The sequence below is a fragment of the Rhododendron vialii genome, chromosome 10a (genome assembly GCF_030253575.1).
Source record: "Rhododendron vialii isolate Sample 1 chromosome 10a, ASM3025357v1".
Classification (NCBI taxonomy): Eukaryota; Viridiplantae; Streptophyta; class Magnoliopsida; order Ericales; family Ericaceae; genus Rhododendron; species Rhododendron vialii.
The window spans coordinates 10,501,177-10,529,024 of NC_080566.1; the positions used below are offsets into that span (position 1 = coordinate 10,501,177).

General features: G+C 39.9%; 2 protein-coding genes, 1 non-coding gene and 1 pseudogene across 6 annotated transcripts; 2 read left to right on the forward strand and 2 right to left on the reverse strand.

Annotated features, from left to right (window-relative positions):
- Window positions 1–77: 77 nt before the first annotated feature.
- Window positions 78–9,339, reverse strand: LOC131303336 (uncharacterized). Of its 4 annotated transcripts, XM_058330152.1 has the most exons (11): window positions 9,140–9,337; window positions 8,698–8,803; window positions 5,893–6,031; window positions 4,783–4,891; window positions 4,536–4,672; window positions 3,553–3,689; window positions 2,865–2,971; window positions 2,541–2,668; window positions 734–876; window positions 262–496; window positions 78–155 (listed from the first exon to the last, which is right to left on the reverse strand). In XM_058330152.1, the coding sequence occupies exons 1-9, from the start codon at window positions 9,182–9,184 to the stop codon at window positions 807–809; spliced, it is 978 nt and encodes a 325-aa protein (XP_058186135.1). In that variant the 5' UTR covers window positions 9,185–9,337; the 3' UTR covers window positions 78–155; window positions 262–496; window positions 734–806. The 4 variants fall into 4 exon arrangements, with proteins under 4 accessions (XP_058186135.1, XP_058186136.1, XP_058186134.1 ...); XM_058330153.1 differs by having other exon boundaries at window positions 78–496; window positions 9,149–9,338; XM_058330151.1 differs by having other exon boundaries at window positions 78–496.
- On the forward strand, window positions 2,134–2,241 carry LOC131305826 (small nucleolar RNA snoR100). Its single transcript, XR_009193383.1, has one exon. It is a non-coding gene; the product is annotated as a small nucleolar RNA snoR100 (small nucleolar RNA).
- A 6,993-nt stretch (window positions 9,340–16,332) lies between the features above and the next one.
- Window positions 16,333–17,429, forward strand: LOC131302874 (uncharacterized mitochondrial protein AtMg00810-like; annotated as a pseudogene).
- A 7,871-nt stretch (window positions 17,430–25,300) lies between these two features.
- Window positions 25,301–26,720, reverse strand: LOC131302875 (uncharacterized). Its single transcript, XM_058329668.1, has 2 exons — window positions 26,544–26,720; window positions 25,301–26,263 (listed from the first exon to the last, which is right to left on the reverse strand). Exons 1-2 carry the CDS (start codon window positions 26,718–26,720, stop codon window positions 25,301–25,303), a joined length of 1,140 nt encoding a protein of 379 aa, XP_058185651.1.
- Between the last annotated feature and the right edge of the window lie 1,128 nt (window positions 26,721–27,848).

Genomic DNA, 27,848 nt, shown 5'->3' on the forward strand with positions numbered 1-27,848 from the left:
CAAATTATAGCCAATACAAAACAACCCGAGAAAATATACAAAATACTGTATGCAAGGCGTGGACCAGAAGGATCGGATTACGTTTAAAAGCAGAATTTTCACTATAGATAGAACATATAATCACATGGTATAAAATTACATGCCTCAGAGAAAACCTTGAAAGTATGATCAGTGTGCTAAGCAGTTTTGAGGGCTTGGAGCACAAGCACAATAGCAAAAGAATTACACCAAACAATTACATATTACCAAATTACAGATAACCTTGAAGTATGATCAGTGTGCTAAGCAGTTTTGAGGGCTTGGAGCACAAGCACAATAGCAAAAGAATTACACCAAACAATTACATATTACCAAATTACAGATAACCCTACTTCGATGAGCTAAACTAAACAATCCGAAGCAATTCTCGGGTAAAGATCACTATTTGCTCTCCCTAGTTAAGAATTGAGGTGAAAAATCGTTTGCCTTCACATAATTGTTAACAAGCAACAAACAACTGCAAGAGGAAAAGAAATATAAAATAAGAATGGCACCGAACAAGTATTCTGGGAATGGAATTTGGAAACTCAATATAGTAGTAAGTAGTAAGAACAAGGTGTGAATCCTGATATTTCCAAACTGATTTTTTTAGAGCATGGGTTTTAATTATATTTTGGTCGAAAATGCATCTAAAAAGATTTGTTTTGTATACATTTCTGGAAACTGCAGTTACTAGCCATAGATATCAACTCACTTTGCTGTATTCACCATGTCGCCAAATTCAATATTGATGATGAACAAGACTCTCTCAGCTTAGAAAATACTAGTCATCGTCTTCCATTGGAGAACCGGTTGGCATTGACAAAATCATAATAGTTGTCCTCCCCATAAAGTTGTCTGAAGTTCAAGTAAAAAATGCAAGCTTCAGATTAGCAGCACAAAACACACACACATACGCATGCAAACACACCCAGAGAGAGAGAGAGAGAGAGAGAGAGAGAACCTGGTACGGTATAACGCAACAAAGTTGAGAGTAATGAAACTAAATTAAGAAAAATTAAACAAGTGAACTTTAAGGGTTGTGGAGTCACGACAGCTAAAATACTTAGACCGCATGTCTCTATACTAGTGAACGGAAGTGTCGGATGCAATTATTCTTGGCAAAACATTTTAAGCTAAAATAACTACACTAGCATACCAAATATAAAAGAATGTCTACACGTACATTACCCACAGATTCCCAACTTGCAGTTACAAAACCAAACGATGAACAAAGACAATGATAATTGTAACATAGAATAACCAAAACGAAAAATAACGAAAAAGCAAATCCTTGCAGGCCATTTCATTCCCATGATACAACAACAACAACAAATGACAAAGGATATCTTATCAACAGGTCGGGGTACAAGCAAATACCAAGTAAGATTGCTTATAATATTGATTTCTCTATGGCTTCTCTTGGAAGTCCAACCAAGGATTGAAATTTGAAAGTCAGGAAGTATGGTGAGGATTTACAAGTTATAAAAATCCACGGCAGACATTAGCATCTGTCAAAATTTAGCAAATATTTTGTTGGCATATCACGTGTAACAAATCCATATTTTCTTACATAAAGAAATCGAACCTGGCTTATATACAAAACATGCAATCAACAACTGGTGGAATCACGCCACACAGAAACAGCTGATCTAGAAATAAGAAACTATAAGCTCCTCAACTATGTAGCACGGACACTTAGTCGAAGCCACATAGGGGTATTGGACACCAACACTCTCAAGACATGTGTCCGAAACTTCAATCTGAAGTCTCCTATTTTTTTCAACTCTTTTTGGGTGGACACTCCAGGACATTCTAAAAAAATGCTCTGGACACTCGAAAAACAAGTCAGTGTGTTAAATAAAATAGTACTTTCTAATTAGAACTCAAGGAAGTCTTCCTTTTTCTTTTTCTTTTTTTGTGTGGCCGTGATGTTTAATTACAAAGACACCTAACTCCTAAGTGATGAAACACTTTTTGTTGAAATACTTCGGTGAATGATTTAATGATAATAGTGGAGAAAATAAGTATTTTTTTAAAACATGTCCCCCAACGTGTCGTGTCCTGCAATTTACGAGTCCCCCAATAATTGTGCATACCGATGCTCTAGACTATCAATGAAGGAAACATGGTAATGTGCACAAAAATTGAATTGGGTCTCTAGGCTTGCCCTCTTTGATGTCATTCAGCTTTGATTTGGAGGCATGGTTCCGCAGCAAAACAGGTATAGGGGGGCCACTGTTTTAGTGGTATTTTGAGTGCAGCCACTTTGTGCATATTGCCAAAGGTTAGGTCTGTCTCCAATCCTCCCCTGCCCATACCCCCAATGATTGGGGACAACATGGGTTCTGTTGTTGAGGTGTCGGTGCTGTGTCCATGTCGATGCACATAGCTCCTCAACCATTATCGTGTGGGACATAGACCTAAGAATGTGATTGGTTGGATCCATGTAGTCATGACACTACAAAACAATTGGTAGAGCTAATAAAAAATAGCCCCAAATACAGAAACAATATACTTACGCTAGATCTGCTAACGTTTCTGATTTAGTAACAGCCTTTCCCTCCGGCAGTTCAAGGCAAGAAAAATGCATTATCATTTCCTTCAAAGTGTGCTTTGTGCTCTTAACATCATTATCCCACAAGATGCTCTGAGATCAAAGTGCAGAAACAGTTCTGTTACACTAACTCCAACGAAAAACAAACTAACTCTTCAGTCACTAGGAAACTGAACTTAACAAGAGGTCTTTATATCAATTGAAAGAGGAATTAACATTTTCCCTCACAGTGTGGTTTACATATAAGATATGTACAGAAAAGCAAAGAGAAAAGTGAAAGGCCAAATACCTTCTTAACATATTCTCTTTTCACCTCTTCCCACGGTACTTTGCCTTTAGGAGAGAAAATAGAAGCATTCCAAAGAGCGCCTCTAGCAACCATCACAGATGTGGCACCTTGTAAAGAATAGATGATCACTTAAAGTGAAAATAGAATTACAAAGATATGGAGACAAAAGAAGAGCGGAAAAAAGACAAGGGGAGGGTTACAACATCTGATTTCAACAAATGCTCTGGCTGACTCAAGTACTCAAGAAATGGGTAAAGGGATCTGCCCTCATCACGTTAGACAATGAATACTGAGTGATGATAAAAACAAACCAAGGGACAACAACAATAAAGCATTTACAGTATCGTACCAGAAAACACAAAGAGTCATAGATGCTCAGATCCTTAACACATTTGCCACCCCAATCCCAGCACCACCCAGTAAGTCGTAATTGGATACAGACTAAGTAGCAACAGTAATAGAACATAAATCTTACTTAATAATGAAATTATGATACTGATATTTCTTCTCCTTCTACCTAAAACCCTGAGATCATCTTTTCCTAATCCACTGAAATATAGGATTATTTGAAGAAACAACACCAAACAAAATAGCAACTGCAGCTGGTGATGAGTCATATAAATCATTTTAAGTACCTTCAAACTGAAGAAATACAATGTTAAAAATTGATTGGAGGTCCTTTATCTACCTGTTGTCAGTTTAATGCGTTCAATGTCTTCATATTCAAAGACATCACCATTTGCTATGACAGGAATAGAGAGTGCTGCTACAACATCCGCAATCTCACTCCATTTAGCAGGATCCCTGGGCCTATCTGCAACTCTTCTGAAATTCACTCAACGGGACATGCACAGCCATTAGTTGCACAGTTATGAGAACAGCTCTACACCCAAGTACATTATGGTTTAGAATTGATAAACCCTCCATTTGAAGTAGCATAACAGCAAACGAATGATGATATGGGACAAGAATCATTTCTTGATAAAACAATCTATAGAAATGTTGCTAACATCGTGATAAAGCAACTCCTGACAGTAATCAATAGGTCCTTCAAGCCAGCATTGTCATTTTGACACAACAATGACCAAATTCTTTAACCTAGGGTAATGTCACAGAAGCAGCACAGACAAGTCCAGTTACAAGGACACAAAGCCACGACAACTAGATTACTTTCTATGGCCATGTCAAAGTTCCCTCACATTAAAAGTTTATTTGTTTTTCTTTTGCCCTTCCAAAACTATACTTAAGAACAAGACTTTTTTAGGAAACTACATTCAGATTCATACATGAGAGAATCAATATTGTGTTTGCATTCATCTCCAAATAATAGAGACAAGAAAATTTGGTCATCATCGAATAGCAATTGAATAACGTTTTTGTCAAAACTTTTATGTGCATTCAATTGAAAAATAAAATAGAAAATTGTCAGAAGCAAAAGAGGAAATCTTTCTTCGAGAGTCACAGAAAAATGAAAGCTTCAGAAAGCAACCTAATCTGAACTACACTAAATGGAATAAAACGACATACAACTCCTAATGCAAATCAAGCTAATTATGCAACATGAAGCTTCCAAAAATGCTCAAGCCAAAATTCTGTATCCTAAAAACCCGTGGAAATAACTGCTAGAGCTCAGAAATATCCTGAACTATGGATGATTATATTAGACATTACCTTCCATGGACAGCAAGAGCAGAAACACCAGCTTTCTCGATTCTCCGCGCCAATTCCACAGTATGCTGGGAGGAATTTAGAAGTCGAATCTTACATGTCACTGGCGTGTCCAAATTTCTCTTTAATGTTGTCAAAATCTGGATTCAAGAGTTTAGGCATTTAGCTCAACATGGACCAGAAACGAAAACTTTAGAAATGAAATAAATACATACTACATAAAACGTGATGAATAACAGGTATCGCATACATCATGGATGAGCTCTGGTTTATTCAGTAGTGCAGCACCCATTCCTCCACTAATAGAAAATGATTTTGGACAACCCATATTGACATCAACGGCTGCAACATCTTTGCACCTGAAGGATCATATACCACGACAACTACGGATCAGAGGTGGCAAATGAAGGCAGATGCTGTTTCATGTGACCAGATGTGCATCTAAGTGAAAGCATCTTGTTCTTATCCCATTATTTACTTGGATGAATACAAAGCAGGGTTTTCCAAACATAGAAAAGAGAAACAAAGCTAACAGCAACAAGCTTTCAAAGACAAAGTTAAAAACTAATTTTCAAAAGCCCGAGTGCAGCTGGAGAGAGAGAGAGAGAGAGAGAGAAGGTGGGATAGTCAGTTGCGTTTGATTAGTCTGGGGTTAGGTAGAGGGAGAAAATGGGGTAGTGAGTTGGGGAATGGGTGGACGGCTAGGATGTGCCCTCGTGTAATAGATGGATGGCTGCGATTTGAAAAAGAGTAAGGAAACTGAAGGGGTTCGTTGGGTCAAATTTTTCCCCACTTGAAACCGAAAAAAAACTTCAAACTTTTTCTTAGATTTAAACAGAACCGACCTTTGAGCCTTCTATAAACTGTCCAAAGTAAAAAGGGCGCAGACCAAACAGCTTGGTTTTTCTGTGAAAACTTCCACCCCTAATCAGTCTACATTCACTGTGCCTTGATTAAGATGCTAGAATGATAATGAAATGAAAAAACTACTTTCTCTTACATTCTCCTAATCCCAAGAACCCTTATCCCCTGGGGTAACAGCGCCGTTTGAAGAACCAACTACCGAGCTTGACGAGGAATTTGTAAAATCCCAAGCAAATCCGTACTTAACCAGGACAGGAGACTCACTTCCAAATAAAAGAAGGAAACTACGGGTTAGGGAACTTGACTTGGATTTCCTTTCTCACAACACAATAAGACAATTGACCATCTAGTCAAAGGCACCAAAGTGCAACTCATCATAGAGGAACACACTAATTCGGCACAGAAAACATAGAACTGCCAAGTACCAAGTTCAGTCTTGTTAAGGTGTCCGACCTTCCGGAAAATCAGAAAAAGAAGAGTGAACAAGCAAACATACACAATCTGGGCAGCAGCCAGAGCCCTCACAGCATCAGAAGTTCCCATCTGAAATACTACCCGATCACTTTCCTCGTGGCAGGTCCTGAAAACAACATTCTCAGTTCCCTTCTCCACAATATCAGTAGTCCCAATCACCTCTGATAAGTAACAAATCAGATGAGTTCCGGATTCTAAACAGAAGAGCAGCACACTACACTGTGAAATAATGAGTACACATACAGATTCAATAGACAGCATTAAACATATAGAAAAGTTTTAACCTGATTTTCATTTTCTTAAGTTGATGAGTCAGGATAATGATGTAACTGTGAAACAACTTCTTATATGGAATTGACATAAGCTATAAACCAATTCTCAATACAAATTCATGAACTAGATAAGGTTTCCCGCCTCTATAACTTGATAATGTAAGTGAAAATTTTGGCATACCTTATAAACCAACCCAACCCAACCCAGTTTTGAACAAGGGGAACTGAAACTACACCGACCCAACTTCTTAAAAAGCTAAGAGAACTAACTAGACACGGGTACGAGGGTAACATCATGTAAGTCGTGATGGAGGGAGCGAAGAATGGGTGAATTAAGACTAAAAAGAAGTCATTCAAGACAAGTTGCGCCTCATCCAAGTATTTTCAGCTTCTACAACCCTTCTTCAGAATTTTTTACAAGCTCTTATTCAACAAATTAAGGCTTCACATCTACGTCTCTCACTGCCTCTCTCGGCAATGAAATCAAATTTGGGGCTCAGGTCAAACAAAGAAATGCTCAAAGTAGGAGTTTAGCCCCCACTATATCTCCAAGTTCCAATAAATGACATGGAGAGCCACACTCCAGATGCATGTCCTGTCCATGTACAAAACATACCACACATGGATAAATCCCTCCATATGGCATGAAGATGATTCACAATTCACAAGTTTATGATGAGAAATCGGCCAAACTAGCACAAACACAAAGCGCGAAGAACACTCAAGCAGAAACAAAGAACTCAAGACACAGATTTTACGTGGTTCCCCAACTGTGTAGTTGAGTACATCTATAGCTCACACCAGTTTCCACTCTGTAATGCATGAAGAATGGAGTGCAGTTACATTGGCTGCATATAACAAGCATTTATCACATGGGGTTTACTGTTTACATCTTCAATTGTAGTACCCTTGTCTAGGTTTCAGGGGTGCTGCCCTCGAGCCCCTGCTGTGGGAGATGGCCCATGGACCCCTGCGACCTAACCAGTTAGGTCAAACCTCAAATAGTCAGCGAAACGCAATTTAGACCGAATCAGGCTTCATAAACCCAACAGCATATATCAGCCAATTTCACCAATAGGTAGAGTTTGGGCTGCTCATCTGTAGCCATAGGTAGGGTTGCAAACGAACGGAGCTGTTTACGATCAGCTCGAGGCGAGGCTCGTTGTGGGCTCGGGCTCGGCTTGATTCATTAGCAAACGAGTCAAGCTCGAGTTATTTGTAACTTGGCTCATTTATAAAAGCTTGACTCGTTTGAAGAGGCTCAGCTCCTTTGTAGAGGCTCGTTTAGTAAACAAACCTAACTTGAACATCCCACTACTAAACGAGCCAAGCTCGAGCTCGATTTTTAGGCTCGAGATAGACTAGTTTCGAATGAGCCGAGGACGAACATTTCAAAGCTTTGCTCGGCTCGGCTCGTTTGCATCCCTAGCCATGGGTCTGTGTTTTTAACTATATACAGCTGATTTTAATTACTTAATATCTCAAATATAGGGATTAAGGATTGTTCACATCCCCTGTATCCTGAACTGAGTAGGTTATGTAAGTAAAGGCAGTAAACTCAAATCAAAACATACTTGTTAAGCTATTCCTCGTCATCATATGGGATAAACAACATGTTGAGCTTACGGGATATTTTTCCAATGACATGTCACGAGTAGAACGTTCTAACAGTGCCCTTTATTAAAAATTAAAACTCTCCACATGGCAGTAACATGGAAGGGTGCCAAGAGGCCAGTTTTTAAGCAATATCAGCCTAACCCATCGTCGGGACCTATTCTTTAAATTGGTTCCAAACCTATTGAATTTTGGTCCTGAATCGTGTTCACATTCTTCATGATGGCACCCTTTCTTTCCACTCAGAATTTCCACTCACACAAACCTTCTTACTCAGTAATGTATGGTAACCAAAATCATCCATACAACAAAGCAATATTCAGCAGTTACCATCAAGAACCAAAAAGAAAGACCAATGAAATGTCAGATATGTGTTTAAGTTACAGTTGCATTCCATCTAATTAATACCGAGAAAGTTCAACAAAGTGCTTAATCCTACACTGGAAACGGTATATACATCTACAACTCCTTTAATAATCCTGGGTCACACAAAATGGTTCTGAACATACTCTGCACTTGAGTATCTGCTGATAGATTTGTTATTAGACGTTAAAAATAACAAAATTAGATTAAATAACTTGCTAGCACCCACTGAACACAATAATCGCACATACTAAATATATCTTAATTAACCTAAGGTTATACTTGCGTAGATGCATCCGTAGGCTGTTCCTCTTAACACTCCATAAACTGGTAAAGTAAACAATGATCCCTTAAAGTGGCCACAACATGGTATGTATTCAACAATCTTTGAAATAAAGCTAGCAAACCAATAGTAATATATGTCAAGTAATTGATTGATTATGTACCTATTGCCACTGGTAGTCACATTACATTCTAATTGCACGAAAAAAAAATTCATTTGATCTACCTCCAGCACCGTAGACATTAATTAAATCAAAAGGCATAAATGCGGAAAAAGGGGGCAGAAATAAGATTACCGTTGATTCGGCGCTCACATTTGATGAGTTTATGATCAATTATCTCCTCTCCGTATGTTATATCTGCACCGTATTCTGCAGCCAGTAGCCTAAGCGGCAATGTACCCTAAAAAACAAACAAATCAGGCTCAGCTTGGATGGCAGGAATCTTGAGGAGGAATGTGAATGTGAATGTGATGCCATATACCCATAATTCCCACGTTTCGAACACACCAGAATAGGAATGTGATTCCTAATGACATATTCAACCAGAAATCACAATCCTAGACTAAGTGGGAATTTGATCCATTTAAAGTAAATAGTTTTTCAACAGGATTGCCGAGTTAATTCAAACACTAGAACGGAGTTACTTCAGGTATTAAATTACTAGAAGTTACAAGCAAGTAATCTCAACATATTAAACAAACCCTAACAGTAGAGAGAGAGAGAGAGAGAGACTGACAACGCGAACCATAGGAGCGAGGACGAGCTTGTGGTTGTAGTCCATGTCCGTCTTCCTTTGGCGAATGCCGCGAATCACGAGGCCGAGAAACTGACGAATTGGCCTGGAGTCGAACCGTTGGGAGGTCGTCGTAGTTTAAGGGATACAGAGGTATCGTTGACTAACGACCATGGGTCAACGTAACGTTTGACAGAAAACCAATGGGCTCATGTTAAGGCCCAGCCCAACTAATGTGGCCCAAAATAAAGCCTTTTGATCTTTAGTATAGTCAGGATCCTCTGAGTTTTGTGCGTTCAATTCTTTCAAAACAAATGTTAATTGATGAGAGAGTTTTTGCTTTTAATCAACTTATTTTATTTCCTATCTCCTATCCTATATATATAAGTGGATTATAAGTTGATCAGAGACATTGAAATTGTTAGGATATCAAAACATATAATATCGTAATCATAATCATAAGATTATGATTACGATATTATATGATTTTCTTGATCTCTTATTATTGTAATTGATTATGATTTGATTGTAATTAGGTTGATTTTCTTTCCATAGTTAAGCTTCCTCACATTGTATAAATAGGTACCTCATTGTACAGTTTATTACTATCGAATTCAATACAATATCTCTCCTTTTCTCAATTCTCTCACATGGTATCAGAGCTACGGTTCTTAACCTAGCTTCTCCACCGTGATCCTCTTCACCACCACCACCAAATCAATCGGCTCTCCGGAACCACCTCAATCAGTCGGTTCCCTACTGCTCCCTCACAAATCAACTCCACCACCGAACTCCACGTCTCCCTGTTAAACCAAAACCAAAATCACAATCTGACCGCATTCCCAAACCGCAATCTGACATTCTATGAAAAGGTACTCTTTATATTTCCATGCCTATATTGCTGTTGCCACCATATATCATCACCACCATATTTTATTATCATTACCAAAACCACCATATTGCCAATGTCCAAAATTTCCAGCCAAATTAAAATACCACCAGTTAAAGCTATCATTGCACCCAGTGATCAAAATACCCATTGTCTAGCCAAATTACCATCACCGCTTATTGCTCCACTACCATTTATTACCAATCTCGTTTAATCAATGACGTCAGACCACGAATTTCATCCCAGTCCAGACCACAAATTTAATCCCGTGGGGCAATTCTTGATTAGTTTTGCATGGTGCAACCTTGTTTTTTTTTTTTTTTTTTTTGCAATCTGTCATGGTGCCATACGTTCAGGTCATCTTGGAAGGTCTCAAACAGTACCCTCCCTCAACTCGGTTTACCAAATAGAAAATTAAAGACCGGTCCCCTTTTTTAGGTTCGGTTTGATCCCAACCCTGAATATTATTCCCAAACCTGTGTAGGCTTGGATATGTTATGTTAGGACTTTTTTACCCTTTTTATTACGTCTCTCCATCATCAACAAATCCCCTCTCTCTCCCATCTCGATCTCACAACAGCACCAGGTTCCCGTTAAAGAACAAATCGTCCGACGGCGACATCGTGAGTTGAACTCTTCTTCTTCTCTCTCATTCTGATGAAGTTGAACAAATTGTTCGACGACGTAGACTTGCACACAGTTGAAAACATATGGCCGCAATCGAAGGGGAGGATCAAAAAATTGCCGTCGCCAGCGGTGGGTGTGTGCAGGTGAAATCAAGTGTCGATGACGGCGAGAGATCGATCTATATTGGAGAAGAACTTGCTGCACTCAGCTATGGACTTCACTGAAGTGGACAGCGCCGGCGGCATGACGATGTTAGGCGCCGGAGATGGGGACTTGAAGGGGGAGTTCGTGGCGGGGAAGAGAAGGAGTTGTTGAAGATGTGCTATGCGAATTGTGTATGCGAAGGAGTTCTTTGTGCAATCTATCGATGTTGTTTCTGTATGCGGGAAGTCTCAACGTACAACAGATCTTCCACGAACTGACTCTCACCGTCGAAACCGTCGCCGATCTTGGACTTGAGTCAGGACTATTTTAAGGAGTAAGGCGATTTTGTAATATTTTAAGAGTAAGGCATTTCCCTTGCTCACGCCAATCTTGTAATATTTTAAGAGTAAGGCATTTCCTTTACTCACGCCGATCCTGGACTTGTCAGATTGGGTAAAAATTAGAGGTTTATCGTCTTCTAATTTGTTAACATCCAGGTGTGCAAGGCATCTCTTTGTATATAGATGTACGCATGTGTGTAATTTGGAGCGGAATTGAGAGTAGTATAACTTAAAAAGGGAAGTGCATGTGTGTATTTTCTAGGAGAATTGTCTATGAGAACTAGTTCACATAGCCAGTTCATTTAGTCCAGATCTCATAACTAGTTCACAAAGCTAGTTCTCTATGAGAATAGTCTATTCTCATATAATTGACTATGAAAATTGGCAGTTCTCATAGAACTAACTATGAGAATTGATAGTTCACATAGCCAGTTATCTATGAGAACTGAGCAGTTCTCATAGAACTGATTATGAGACTTGGCAATTAAAAATTCAATTCTAAATCAATTTATTTTCTATGTGAACTATTATTTTTTTACTTTGATTACTTCTTTTAAGACATGGCAGTAAAAACATTTATAACTATATTTGATTTTGATTACCTTTTTATTTTTTGTTCAATTTTTGTTCGTGTGTGTATTTTCTATGAGAACTGTATATTTTTCTATGAGAACTGTGTGTTGTTCATTAGAACTGTCTATGAGAACTGTGTATTTTTCTATGAGAATTGCGTATTTTTTATGAGAATTGTATATTGTCCATGAGAACTGTCTATTAGAACCATATATTTTTTAGCAGTTCACATAGCCAGCTCTCATAACTCAGTTCACATAGCCAGATTTCTATGAGAACTGTGTATTTTTCTATAAGAACTGTGTATTTTTCTATGAAAACTGTGTATTATCTATGAGAACTGTCTATGAGAACTGTGTATTTTTCTATGAGAACTGTGTATTTTTCTATGAAAACTGTGTATTATCTATGAGAACTGTCTATTAGAACCATATATTTTTTATGAGAACTATATATATTTTATGAAACTGTGTATTTTAGTGTGTGGTAAGACTATGTGAACTGTGTATTTTTCAGTTCACATAGCCAGTTCACATAGTCCAGTTCTCATAACCAGTTCACAAGGCTAGTTCTCTATGAGAACAGTCACTTCTCATAGCCAATTCTCATAGAAGTGACTATGAAAACTGGCAGTTCTCATAGAACTGACTATGAGAATTAACAGTTCTCATAGCCAGTTCATATAACTAAGGGTATTTTTGTCCGAAACAGTTTTCATAGGGACAGTTCTCATAGAAATAGTTCTCATAGACAATTCTCATAGAAATAGTTCTCATAGAATTTTCTCATAGCAAATGGTATTTTTTTAATATTTCATAATTTCATATTCAATATGGATCTTATTTAGTAGATATCGTCGAGTAGGTTCCAAAAATATAATTTTAAAAAAAAATAAATATCTACAACAAAAGATATGACTTTTTGAAATTTAAACAATGTTTTAATGGTGCACCAGTGCTCATGGAGCATTGGATAATTTTTCTATACTAGATGCTCTCTAGTTCTGTGCGCTGATGCGCGTGAAGGGGCAAGGTTGGAATAAAAAATACAAATAATTGTACAGGACTAAATGAAGACCGAGCCTAAGTTTTTGGGCCGGCATAAAAATTCCCCTTTACCAAAAGTGAACTGCCATTTGTATTTCAGGACATTCTCTCCAAATGTGGTATTTTATCCGAGTCTGGTAAGAATTCTACTGTCTTATCTGCTGCCGCAGGTACATCCTCGTGGTTCTTTGATTCAACATGTTGTAATCATATGACATCTGATTTTACCATTCCCCCCCCCCCCCCCCCCCCCCCCCCTCCCTAAATCTCATGTCTCTCACACTCCAGCCATCCAAACAACTGATGGTTCTCACATACATGTCATTCATATGGGTCACATCTCTACTTCCACTATTTTTATCTTATACATATTTGATCCCTAAACTTACATTGAATTTAATATCTGTTGGTTAATTATGTGAACTTAGGCTTAATGTTATCATTTCTGCTGCTTCGTTCGCTCCGATATAAGGAATAACGCCCCAAGCGTAGAGCTTACTATGTCAATTGAAGCATAATAATCCGGAAGACCAGGATCGTACCTACGGGAATAATTAATACGGCTTTGCTGGATTTGTAGATACAAGCAAGGGCTTTCGGCTTTTAAGCAGCCAACTTGGTTTTACGTTTGCAGTGGAAAGTAAAAGGGGCTAAATTGAAAAGCGAATAAATAAAGATAAAAAGCAGGTTAGGTCTAGGAATTATTAACACTCGTGACTCAAGTTAAACTATATTTTTCACCCAATTACGCAGTTCAGGATACACAATTAAGGTTCCCAAACCGAAAAATAAGATGGTTCGATTACCAAGCTAACTCTAGAATTTATTTAGCAAATGCCTCGTGCGACAGAGCTCCAAGCATCATGTGTGGTAAGTAGACGATGCACTTACCTACACATGATCAAGGAGATTAACATCTTTGCGATTTGACAAATAAATCCGAACCCCACATCGATTTTCGAACCAAAGATTCAAACTTTATTGGTGAAAAATGTAATTTTTACTCGAGTCATGAGGTGCTAATCACCCTATGACCTAACCTTGAAAAACTACTCACACATATCTATTAAGATAAGAGCAAGCAAAAATCTACTTAGCATAATTGAAATAACAACGCTAGAAGAAAATTAGATTAAATGATAGATCGGAGTAGCGGCTACAACTTTAATGAAAACGACAATGGCAAAAACTAATTAATTAAGACAGAAAAATAAAGATTCAAAGCTGAAAAATGAAGAACAACCAAGAACAATTCAAAATCTAGTTCTAGATCTAAAAATTGATGCAATCAAATCTATTCTACTTTTTTGTACAAAGTGACATCATGGCTTTTATATCCTCCAAGTACACGCACAGAATATTCTCCAAGATGCTCCAAAGACGCCCTCCTAAAGCCCTCGACATCGATGGAGAAAGGCTTAAAGCTGCTGCTAAAGGTCTCGGCATCGATGTAACATTTAGCTTCCTATCGATGCCGAGATAGGTATGGAACTGGTCACTAAATACTTTGACATCGATGTAACATGATACTTCCCATCGATGCCGAAGTGCTTAACTCCAACAATTGGTCTTGCTCGCTGCTTTGCCTTGCCTTGCGAGCCATCGGGTCACCTTCATCTCTTGACATGCCTTGGGCCTTAAAAACACCTGTTAATAGGTAAATTCCTACAAAATAAGGTTACGCTACCTCATGAGCCAAAGCAATTAAAAACCAAAAAATTAACGAAAGAAATAGCTAAAACTAGACAACTAGCGCACCCTTAATTGTATTATCGGGTGCTTATCTTCTGCTACTGGTTGTCATGTGCAAGATCATCGGATAGGAAAAACTTTTGGGATAGGCCGTAAGGTTGGACGCCTATATGAACTCATCAATCTTCATATTTCATCCCAGTCCATTGCACCTCCCACTCATTCAGTGAGTCAATTGAAATGTTCCGTTATGTCTAATTCTTCTAATTCTCTTGGTATTTGGCATTTTCAATTAGGTCATGCGTCTTTTGGTCGAATACATTCCCTAATTTCAAGTGGACATTTAGGACATGTAAAAGATGAACACGTGGATTGTCTTTTTTGTCAACTTGCTAAACAACTAGCATTGCCATTTTCTTTGAGTGATTCTTTGTCCTCTGCTCCCTTTGATTTAGTTCATTCTGATAAATGGGGACCTTCACCGAACACTACAATGGGCGATTCCAAATATTTTGTTATTTTCATAAATGATTATTCTCGTTTTACATGGTTATATCTTATGATGAATAGATCTGAAGTACAACAGATTTATATGATTTTTTCAAAATGGTTCAAACTCAATTTTCACGCCCAATCAAAGTTTTTCGTGTTGATAATACCATAGAATATAAAGAGACAGAATTTTTAAAATATCTTTGCCAAAATGGAACCTTGCCACATAGGTCATGTTTTGACACATCTCAACAAAATGGTCGCGCTGAGCGTAAGCATAGACACATTTTGGATAGTGTCTGTGCCCTTCTTATAGATGCCTCTTATCTCGAGCGACTTTGGGGGAAGCTGCTCTCACTGCTGTCTATACCATTAATCGTGTTCCATCCCCTACCATTAGAAATCAGTCACCTTATGAACAATTATATGGTATATTGCCTACCTATGATCTTCTTAAGATTTTGGATGTACTTGTTTTGTTCTTTTACAACCCCATGAGTGCACAAAATTGAAACATCGTGCTTGTCTCTGTTGCTTCTTATGGTATTCGATTGAATATAAAGGATACAAATGTTGGGATCCCTCTTCTTAACGCCTTTGCATTTCTCGGCATGTTATATTTTGGGAACACAAAATGTTCTCTTCTATGTCCAAGTTTCACTTACTCCATGTGTCTATTTCATCATTTTTCACTGACCCTTCTGTAGATATATTTCTTGATGATGTTGATATAGGTTCTTTTGGGCTTTCTTTTATGATCTAATCTGAGGCGCCGATTCTATCTGATAATCCTACTCCTGTACCTCCTGGCCCTACTCCTACACCTTCTGGCTCATCCCTTCTTGAGCCTTCACATTTTGGTTTTGCTCCCAATGAGCCCCTCACATTACCTAGCTCTCCTCCTACTGAGCTTCTTGTACCACCTCTATCTAATGATTCACCACTTCGTCACTCTACTCGGGTAAGGGAAGTACCTGTTCATCTTCGTGATTATCATTGTTTCTCTACTATTCTTTCTCAACATGAACCTCACTTCTACCATAAAGCAAGTTCTAACTAGTAGCAAGCAATGGCAGAAGAATTACAGGCTTTGGATTAAATACACATTTGGGATATTGTTGACCTTCTTCCTGACAAGACTCTTATTGGTTCTAAGTGAGTTTACAAGATAAAAACTCATTCTGATGGCTCTATAGAGTGTTACGAAGCTCGTCTGGTTGCAAAGGGTTTTTCTCAAAAGTATGGTATTGACTATGAGAAAACTTTTGCTCCAATTGCTCGTCTCACTTCTGTTCGGAGTTTACTTGCAGTTACTGCCGTACGCAAGTGGAATCTAAATCAGATGGATGTCAAGATGCCTTTCTCGATGGTGATCTTACTGAAGAAGTCTACATGAGACCTCCACCTGGGTATAATTATCCTCCTAACAAAGTGTGTAAACTTAATCGCGCTCTTTATGGTCTCAAGCAAGCTCCACGTGCCTGGTTTGCCAAATTCAACACCATTATTCATAGTTTTGGATTCTCTTCTAGCCAGTATTATTCTGCACTTTTTATCCAAAAGTCTGCACGTGGTATTATTTTTCTTTTTTCTTTATGTTGATAACATGATTATTACTAGCGATGATAATGTTGGTATTTCTGATCTCAAAGCCTTCCTTGGCAAGTAATTTCAAACGAAGGATCTAAGTACTGTGAGCTATTTTCTTAGATCTTGAGATCTCATCTACATTTGATGGCTACTATCTCATTCAAACTAAGTATGCCTCTAATCTTCTTAGTCGTGCTGGTATCACCGACAATAAGACTGCTTCTACACCTCTTGAGCCAACCACTCGACTCACTCCTTTGGATGGCACACCACTCCCTGATGCCACTCTTTATCGCCAATTCGTTGGTAGTCTTGTGTATCTTACTGTCACCCCACCTGACATTACCTATGTCGTTCACATAGTTAACCAGTTTATGTCTGCTCCTCGATTGACTCATTTTCAGGTTGTTCTTCGAATTCTTCGCTATGTCAAAGGCACTTTATTTCATTGCCTCTACTATTTAGCACATTCCTCCTTTGAGTTATGTGCATATTCCGATGTTGATTGGGCTCGTGACCCCACTGATCGTCGCTCTACCACATGTTACTGCTTCTTTCTTGGTGACTCTCTCATCTCTTGGCGAAGCAAAAAGCAATCTCTTGTTTCTTGTTCTAGTACTAAGGCAGAGTATCGTGCTATTGCTGACACTACTCAACAATTGATATGGCTTCGCTGGCTCCTCAGTGATATGGGTGTTATTCATTCCACTACTACTACACTTTATTGTGATAATCAGAGTGCTGTTCAGATTGTCCGCAATGATGTGTTCCACGATCACACCAAACATATTGAGATCGACCGTCACTTATTTGACAACATGTTGTTTGGGGTAGCGTTCGCCTTCTCTCAGTTTCCTCGTTCGATCAGACTACGTCTTTACAAAGGCTCATCCTCCTAAACGTTTTCATGACTTGGGTGTCCAAACTCAAGCTAGTGTCTACACTACCACCTTTAGTTTGAGGGGGGATGTTAGAATATCAAAACATATATTATCGTAATCATAATCATATCCTGATATGATATGATTATGATATTATATGATTCTCTTGATTTCTTATTATTGTAATTTATTATGATTTGATTGTAATTAGGTTGATTTTCTTTCCATAGTTAGGCTTCCTCACCTTGTATAAATAAGGACCTCATTGTACAGTTTATTATCGAATTCAATACAATATCTCTCCTTTTCTCAATTCTCTCACAGAAATGAACGATTCAGGTCATCGACAAAATAGGAATGTTAACGGTTCCATTCTGCTCGGGCAATGACATAAGAGGATCACACGGAAAAATTAAGTGAGAGGAATAGAGGATCGATTCAGGGCTAGTTTATGAAGTTGAAAATATCAGTCGTTAAGGCCGGCCCAATAAAAAGCATCAGTAGCCTCCAATGTTCTGAATACTGTACTGGCCAGGTAATCAATTTTTCTATTGGTACGGTACGTACCGGTACCGGTCAAATACCGGGTACCATTTTAGATTTACTGCAACTATAATATATAAAATAATTATATATAATTATAATTCAAAAAAATCTCTCATACCATGCAATTCATCATAAAATACCTATGAGTTTGCCTTTTGTCCCACATTGTCTAGTTACAAAACTCTTTTCCATCTTAAATGACTTTGCACACTAGTGGGCTTGTGAATGAGAACCCAAGAAGAGACTTGCATGCTCAGAAAAATGGGCCGTGGCCGAAGGCAATTTAAAAAAACTGATTCAGAAACCAATTAACCGGGTGCGCATCACAGATTATTAGTGTAGAGGGGGTGCAAATATGGGATTTGAGCCTCGCGCACGTACTATAATTAAGCCCACGTTTTGCTAAAATTCTGAAAGGCAACGTTTGTTTTTTTTTTTTTTTCTATCCCTTTGTTTTTTTTTGGTTAATTTTTTCGAGGATGCCGAATAACATGTGAAAGATACATCATATCTAGGAAATTTTTTTTTCTGTTCTGCAAAATACCGGATGGGATTTTCGATAAGCTTGTCTCGGCCGGTATTTTCCGAAACGGCCGGTACCAAGCGGTAAGGACCGATATTCGGTCCGAAACGGTATTGGGGGGGTTAGGGTACCGATTTTTCTCAAATCTGGTACGTACCGGCTGGTATGGTACGTGATTGACAACTATGGTAGCCTCAAATGCTTGCCCAACTAAGACTGTGTTCCAGAAACACAATAAGAACTTATTTTTTGTGTAATAAGAAGGCTTGTTCCGAAAAATAAGAAGGCTGGTACTTATTTTGGAAGGATTTATATAGGTACCGACCGGCCGGGAAGGGAAATCGTACCGGCGGTCGCGCCGGGCCGTCTCCGGCCACCAGACGGCCGATCCGAGCCGTCCAAAAATTCTATAAAAAAAACGAGGGGGCTTACAGGGGAATCAACTGCATCCGAGGTGTGTAGGGTGCTTGATTCGAGCACCCATTTTTTGTGTAGGATGCTTGATCATATATACACGGAAAAAGGGGTGCTCGGATCAAGCACTCTACACACCTCGGATGCCGTTGATTCCCGCGAAAGCCCCCTCGGTTTTTTTTTTTTATAGAATTTTTGGACGGCTCGGATTGGCCGTCCGGTGGCCGGAGACGGTCTGGCGTGGCCGCCGGTACGATTTTCCTCCTCCGGCGCCTATTATCATAGCAACAGACTTATTTTTTGTATAAGGCAACTTCAAGCTCAAAAATCATGTGTTTACGCAAATAATTTTCCTACCACTATGGATCTTGTTTAATAGATCTCATTGAGATCTTTAATACGGTGCAAAAAAAATTGAATTTTCTTTTCATTTACATTATTTTTGAGTTTGAAAATGTAAAAGGAACTTTTTATTTGGGTTTTGTAAAATGACCCTTCTCATTTTTTAATAAGAAGTGGCAAAATAAGTACTTATTTTTTAAGAAGGTTTCCGGAACGGAGCCTAAGGCCTTCTGACTCTGGTTAAACTCGTAGGCCAAGCTTAAAAACCGGTTTAATTGGTCCCGCGATTTGACGGCGAGAATGTTGGCCCGGGTTTCTGAGTTATGACAAAACAAAACAATGTTTAAATACCACGGAGTACTATCTGAATTTCTGCAATCAAACATGTCACAAGGACTGGTTATTAATATTAGTTGAATTCCAATATGTTACCTTAAAATTTACAGCATATTAGTTTTAAGTCCAAATGAAACAATCCCATAGGAGTTTTTGTCCAGCTTAAATTTCTATGATGTGTAAAGTTAATTAATAAAAATATTTTAGAGTTCAGAGTCCGTGAAAAGACAAAATTGCCTTTAATGAGACAAGAGCTTTGTTTGACTAACATAAAAAATATCTTTTTTCATTTAAATCGTTTTAAATGAGACAAGGGGCCTTATTTGGCTAATACAAAATATGTATTTTTCCGTGTTTTTTGATCTTGTTGCACTTTCATAGGGTACCCTAAGTTTTTAGGCACTTTCATAGGATACTCTAAGGTTTTAGGCACTTTCATAGCGTTTTAGGGTGCACTTTTCTATTATAGGGTTTTAGTAGTTGAGGCACTTTCATAAGGTACCCTAGGGTTCTAGGCACTTTCATATATAGGATACCCAAAGGTTTTAGGCATTTTCATAGGGTACACTATGATTTTAGGCACTTTCAATACCGATCAACCTTGAGAGGGTTTTTTTTTTTGTAAATCTTGGACAAAATGCCCTTTAGACTTTAGGGGAAAATATTATGTCCTTATTATAACAAAAATCCTTATAGTATGTTGTTCGGCTCCGAAATGGCTCAATGACTGAGCGGGCGTGCCAAGATTTGTAGCGTCTAATGTAAAGGGCTGAGCGTCCCTGTTCTGACTTCTAGATCTGAGAAGGCGATAGTGCTGCAACCTAAGGGCTGGATTGCAGTGAAGGTTCGTGGTTTTGCCTTTTCGTGCGAGAACTTAATAATTTCCTAACCGTGTAGGAAAAAAAGTAACAACGTAGAATTACTTTACTATATCGTAATAATAAAGTAAGGGATGAAAAGAGATATGAATAACTTTATTATGTTTCGTAATAATAAAGTTGGGGTACAAGAGAGATAGAAACCCGAATTACTTGGTGAAGTAATTGAGTGAGGGTGAGAAAATAGAGATAGTTGCTTTGCTGGAAAGGCTTTGGTTTTAAGCGTTGAGCTTGATTGGTGTGGGAATCCTTTTTTCTTCTTGTCTTTTAGTATTTATAGGCCACGGGTCTTCGATTTTCTACATGTAAAGGGCTTGTTGTCCTCTTCTCATGGCGCCATGTGTCTTTTGTAACTTTCCCTTCATGAGATCATGGGGTAATGGGTAGTTATTGGAAGTTACAAAAGATCATGGGCAAATAGTGCACTGGTCCAGATCTGGGCCGAGTATCCCGCCTTCGCCACGAGCTGGCATGTGTCCTGAGTAGCTTCCAGATCTTGCCAAGTGTCCGAAATAACTACCCACTAACATATTTAGTGGGATCATGGGTGGTTATTGGAGGTTAATAACAATTACCCATGGGTTAATTCCGGATTATGGGCAGTTGAGCATTTAGTGGGCCATTTCCATTTCCTATATCCATGGGTAATAAAACTCCCAACCATTTGTTTCGGTCAAATGGCTTTCACCAGGCAAGAACCTCTTTCTTTCCTTCTACTTTTCATGGGCCACTTGGGTAATGGGCCATTTAATTAAATTAAATGGCCTACTAACATATTTAGCCCATATCAACATTTGGGCCAGCCGAATTCTTTTACAAATTGGCCCAAAACCTCCAAACTCGAGCCCGAACCAAATTAAAATTAATTGGGCCCAGTCAACATGGGTTTGGCCCATTAATTTTAATCCGATCCATCTTTATTCTTTGGCCCAATTTAATTAAAAGATAATTAAATAACCTTCCAACCCTTGCCCAGGACTGGGTGCCAAAAACGGGTGTAAACAATGCCTATCATGCCTTGATCTTGTTCAAGATCTAGGCTTGTAAATTAGGACAAAATACGATTTTTGGCATAATCAAACGAGTCCTTATTGCTAGATTTGAAAAATAATCAGGCTTATTTAGCCTAAGAATTTTTCAAAAGTTCAAATGTTTACACTTAAAAAGATAATCAGGCCATATTTAGGCCTAACAACTTTTTAAGTTCCAAAGCACGTCTCTTAATTGGGTTTGAATTCTCCATTTTGAATCTCAATAGTTTTCGAGATAAACAACCCCTTAAGGAGTTCTGTTGACAGCAACAACTATCACCATTTTAGGCCTGAGGGACACGTGTCATCACCCTAGGCCGTTCATTGGCTGCCATGCAGCTTTTCAAACCGTCAGGACTCTTTGCGTCAATCAAGAGTCCAACCCTTGAGTTGCTTCTTCAATCTCGATCAAAGAGATAGAGATAGAAAGGAAAAAACAACGGCATCAATTGTGCCGCCATCCACAAAGCTCCATTCTTTCTTTTCATTCTCTCTCTACATCTTCTCTGCTTCCTCTCCTTTTGCACGAACGAAGTCCAGAAAAAAGCCCTAAACCGCCATTCTTTCACTCAAGTCTTCTGATCTGCACCAGAGATGGCGACCCACAAAGCTAATGCTCCTCCTCCAAATCCCAACAGGCTCGCCATCCAAATCCGCAAGATTATTGACGAAGAGCATAGAGCGATTACCAACGACGTCCTGGTCATTGCAAACGCTGATCGAGTTGGGTTGGGGCCTGCGTTTCAATTAGGGTTTCCCTCCCAACTTGCCCCGATGTACCCATTGGCTGAGGAAGTCCTTCCCTTTGAATCTCCGTCCCTTGACTGGAATCGTTTCAACTCTGATATTCCCAATCATCTTTGGCACAGACCTGACGCCAAGTACGTAGAGTGGCTTGATCGAATGCTTGAGACCAAGGGTGATCTGTGGAAGCAAATAGGGATCCGAGACGCCGTTCTGCTCAGTCGATCACTTATTGATATGGACAAAAATCTCTTCCTGACTGCTTCTCAATTCTGGTCAGTTACCACAAACTCATTCCATTTTAAGGTAGGCCTTATGAGCCCCACTCTTCAAGACTTGGCTTTCCTGACAGGCCTCCGTCCCCATGGGACAGAGGCCAATTACTTTCTGTCACAAAAAACTCCTTACTTCGAATATAAAGAACCCTTGTCTTTTGCCCCTTTCATTAACCATTATGCCAAAAAGGGACCTGTTGAGGATAATGAACACGTGGCCTTCCTCTTGTATTGGCTAAACAAGTTTATCTTCTGTGTTTCTGCGAATAGAGTCACCAAGGATTTTATAGACTTGGCCTGTGCCCTAGCTTCTAGGCAGAAGCTGGCACTAGGCCCTTTGGTCTTAGCCCATCTTTACCGTGGTATGAAGGAACTGATAAGCAACAAATTTATCTTTGCCCCTGGACCCCTGTGGGTCATGACCCTTTGGTTATGGTCCTATTTTCCTAAACTTGCCCCACCCATGAACAAAAAGTCAGAACACACCTGCTACGGCCTTCATTACACTGATGCTCGTGGCCTTAGATACGCCTTCGGGACCTACTTCAAATTCTTCTACCATGAACTCACTGGGATGGGGAAGAACTGGCTACCCTTTGTTAGGGACACGGTGCCCTGGTGGCTGAAACAAGAAGCCTCTAATCCAGGTGATGACTTTGATGACCATTTCAAGATTTGGAGCAGCTTTCTGATTTCCAGGGACCTCATGTATGGCATGGCCTATACTCCTACCAATTACAAGTGTGGAGTTGAATACTACAATGCAGCCCAATTTGCCAGACAGCTCGGCCTTTGTCAACTCACTCCATTGCCTCCATACCAGTCCTTGAATGAGGACTTCACTGACAGGCCGGTGGTCCAACCAAAGGACCTAGAAAGGGTCAGGAACACTCTCCCTGAGCTCAGGAAAGCCTTTGCCCTTCATCGCTATGCTGAACGCACTGACAAAGGAGCCAAATTTGATAGTTGGTGGGGAGGTTACACAAGAATGCATTTCGTGAAACCCTACCTGGAGGTCTTGGCCACACTTCTGCCGCAATCTGCTGGAGTGCCTGAGCCTGGCATTACCATGCCCTTGCAACAGATCAGTCCTTCTCCATCTTTGAACATAAAGAGAAAAGGTAAGACCCACACCTTTGCCGTTGCAAATTTCTTGAACCATATCAACATTTGGGCTAATCTCTTCTTCGTCTCCAGGCCCGGAGAGTATCCCCGATGAGACCCCCGCTGATATTGCCCCACAGAAACCCAAAAGGACTAAAATGCTCGCACGCAAGCAGGCGCCAAAGGTAAAACTCCTTTAGCATCTCTTTATTCCTTCTGTTCATTACTTATGCCTTAAATCTCCTCACAGGCCTCTCAGACCACCGTGGCTGGTAGAACAAGGAGTAGTGCCAAAAACAGTTCTCCTGAGTCTGACCCTTTGGAGAAGGTTTGTATTCTTCTTGGCCTTGCCCTTGGCCTCATTGAAACCTTTTGCTAAATCCCCTTCCTTTTGACAGGCCACCTCCAAGATCAAGGAAGGGCAAGCTGATTCTGCTCAAACCAAGAAGAGGTTGAGGAAGAAAAAACCTACTCCAATTGACTCTGAAAATACCGTGTCTGCCACAGAAGGCAATCCCATCGTAAGGATGTATTGTGACATGTCCTCTTCAGCATTCATGGCCCCTTACTATCATTTTACCCCTCTTATTTTTAACCCCAAGGAACTTGATGATTACTTTGAAGAAGAGACAGAGATAGAAGACAAAGGGCTGGGTATGCCTCACCAGGAACCGGAACATGAAGCATCCTCTAGGACTCCAGAGAAGCCCAACTCTCCAGCAATCAAACCTATTCCTTTGACTCATCCTCTTGTCGAACCTGAATTTGTCATCGTAACAGAGGAAGAAGATGAAGAAGATCTGGACACTTTATTTCAGTCTGCTCAAGACTTGTTGAAGGCAGCCAATTCTGGTACTTCAGGTAGTGGTCTTGGATCAACTTCCCAATCTCAATTTACACCAGATGAAATTGCTGAGGCCAAAACAGCTCTTAGGATGACCCTTCTATAGAACTTCAAGGCTATTGTCCATCCAGCTCGAGCCTCGAGTATCAAGAAGGCCATGGAGGTGCTGGTGAAGTCCCAGGCCTTGGGTACGGAGGAGACCTCCCTTCAGTATTTCCAAAAAGAATTTCCTACCATGATCAAATCTCATGATTCTTCCACCCACGAGCTTAACAAGGTTAATGCCAAGTTGGCAGAATTGGATCTGGTTGATATGGAGCTTACCAAATTCAGTTCTGAATGGAATCAGCTCAAGGAAGATATCAAGGTCAATGAAGCAAACATCACTGCCACCTCCGATGAAATTCAAGATCTCAAAACCCAATTGGCACTAGCTGAAGGCCGACTGGAAAACTTTCGGAAGGAATCCAAAATCCTGGCCCAACATCATGAAAAATTGAAGGCTGGATCAAAAAGCCAGAAAATGAAGCTGAATCTCCTGGTTGAAGAAGTCCCAGGCCTTTGTGGGCAGCGGGATATGCTTGAAGCTCGGCTTGCCAACCTTGACACCTCGTGGGCAAACCTCAAAAGCAGTCTTGAAGGCCTTCTGTAGGTCTTGACCTCAAAAACTTTCACTTTTGAACTTTGGTTTGTAATAATTAGTTAATTTGCTTCTTGCCTGGCCTGGAACTTTCCTTTAATTGGCCAAGGCAATGGTTTGGTTTTGATGATAGGCGGCCTGAACTTGAGGCTTTTTTGAATTTTGCATAGTAAGTACTGCGGCCTCCGTTCAGGCCTTGCCATGAAATTTCTTTATGGTTTGGTAGATTGAATTTCTCCAAAGTCTCTCATCTCCCACATAGTAGGATAGTGATGCTTTAGGTACTTTCCATTTGTTAAATGCTTAAACAGACCGCCATTTAGGTCCATAAGAAGATAGACATTACCTCTAAGGACTTGAGCAATCTGGTAAGGTCCTTCCCAGGTTGGAGACCACTTGCCATATCTTGGGTTCTTTTCCCCTAAGGGAAAGACTGCCTTCCAAACCAAGTCACCCTCAGTAAAGCTCTTTCTCCTTACACGTTTGTCATAAGATCTAGCGACTCTTCTTTTCTGAACCAACATATGATCAAGGGTTACAAGCCTAACCTCGTCCAAGTCCTCAAGCTCCATCAGCATGGCCTGAGTATAATCTGCAGGAGTGATGCCATTTTGATATGCTATTCTTGCTGACTTTACTGCTACCTCCATTGGTAGGACTGGGTCATGCCCATATACCAACATATAAGGAGTTATATTGGTGGCTTCATTCTTTGAGGTTCTGTAGGCCCATAAGGCCTCAGAAAGCAATTCGTGCCAGGCCCTTGGATTATCTTCCACCATTTTCTCGATAATGTTGACAAGAGTCGTGTTAGTGGATTCAGCTTGGCCATTTCCTTGTGCGTAATAAGGAGTAGAATTGGAGATAATAATATTTTGCTGTGCAGCAAAGTTAACCACTTGTTCCCCCATAAATATTGTACCCCTATCTGCAACTAAGTGTTCAGGCAGTCCAAACCTATGGATGATTCTTTTCTTGATCACCTTGATTACCTCTTGTTGATCCACACACTTTAATGGCACCGCTTCTGCCCACTTGGTGAAATAGTCTGTGGCTACCAAGATGTAAGTATGATTTCCTGAAGAGGGTGGATAAATTTTTCCAGTTACGTTAAGGGCCCAACCTCTAAATGGCCAAGGTTTGACCACAGCATGATAATCAGCTGCAGGAACACGCTGGATTGGGCCATGAGCTTGGCATGGTTGACACCCTTTAGAAAAACGAATGCAATCCTCTAAAATGGTTGGCCAATAGTATCCATACCTTTTGATTAGCCATCTCATCTTTATTCCAGATTGATGGGCGCCACAAATTCCTTCATGGACCTCACTCATGACCCTCATGGCCTCGGGGTGCCCTAAACACTTGATTGTTTGTACATGGGAAATCAAATTGAAAAGATAATTCGGTCCTCAGGCCTTGGGGAGAGATGATAATTACTCCGCAGCCTGAGACCTCTTGAGTCCTTCGTCCGTCAAAGAGCAGTGTCCAAGGAGTAAGTGATATCTCAAGGGTGCTCAGACTTAACTCAGACTCATCGCCGATATCCACGCATGGATGATCAGCAAGAAAATCCGCTAAAGCCTGGCCCTTTACAGCCTTTTGAGGAACGTACTGAAAACTCAACTCCATTAGAGCTAAAGACCATTTGCCGATTCAGCCTCTCATGATTGGCTGAGAAAGCAAGTATTTAACTAGGTCTATTTTACTCATAATGTAAACCAAAATAGGAAGCATGTAGTGCCTCAATTTTATTGCTGAAAAGTACAAGGCAAGACAAATCTTTTCAATAGGAGTGTACCTCCTTTCACAAGGAGTCAACAACCTACTCAAGTAATAAACCGCCTATTCCTTTCCTTGAGCGTTATCTTGAGCTAAAAGGCCTCCAATAGAGCTTTCAGCTGCTGAGATGTAGAGCTTCAACGGCCTATTCTTGATGGGAGGCATAAGGACTGGAGCCGTTGCTAAATAGCCTTTGATCTCATCAAAGGCCTTTTGATGGTTTGCCTCCCAAACAAAATCATCGTGGTCCTTCAGCTTTAAGAGTGGAGAAAAGACCTGAACCCTTCCAGCTAGGTTTGAGATAAACCTTCTTAAGAAGTTGAACGAACCCAAGAGCTTCTGCAACTCCTTCTTGGTGGTAGGAGGCTTCGCTTCCACGATTGCTTTGGCCTTGTTCTTGTCAACTTCAATCCCTCTGTTGTGGACCAAGAATCCAAGGAACTTGCCTGCGGAGACTCCGAAGGCACATTTCAAGGGGTTTACTTTCAAATCAAATTGTTGCATTCTCAAGAAAGACTTCCTCAAGTGTTCCAAATGTTCATCATAGGACTGAGATTTGACCACGATATCATCAATGTAGATCTCCATGAAATGGCCAATGAAATCATGAAATATGGCGTTCATTGCTCGCTGGAACGAAGCACCAGCATTATTTAGGCCGAAGGGCATTACAACCCACTCAAAGGTTCCTAGGGCTCCAGGACACTTAAAAGCGGTCTTAGCCGTATCGGCCTCGTCGATAAAGATCTGATTGTAACCAGAATGCCCATCCATGAAGGACAAGACCTTGTGACCAGAAGCTCCATCTACCAACTGATCTACGACTGGCATTGGATACTCGTCCTTTGGGGAAGCCAAGTTTAAGTTTCTGAAGTCTACACACACTCTGACCTTGCTGTTCTTCTTAAGGACTGGCACAATATTAGAGAGCCAAGTAACATACCTGGCTATGCGTATGAATCCGGCATTGAAAAGGCG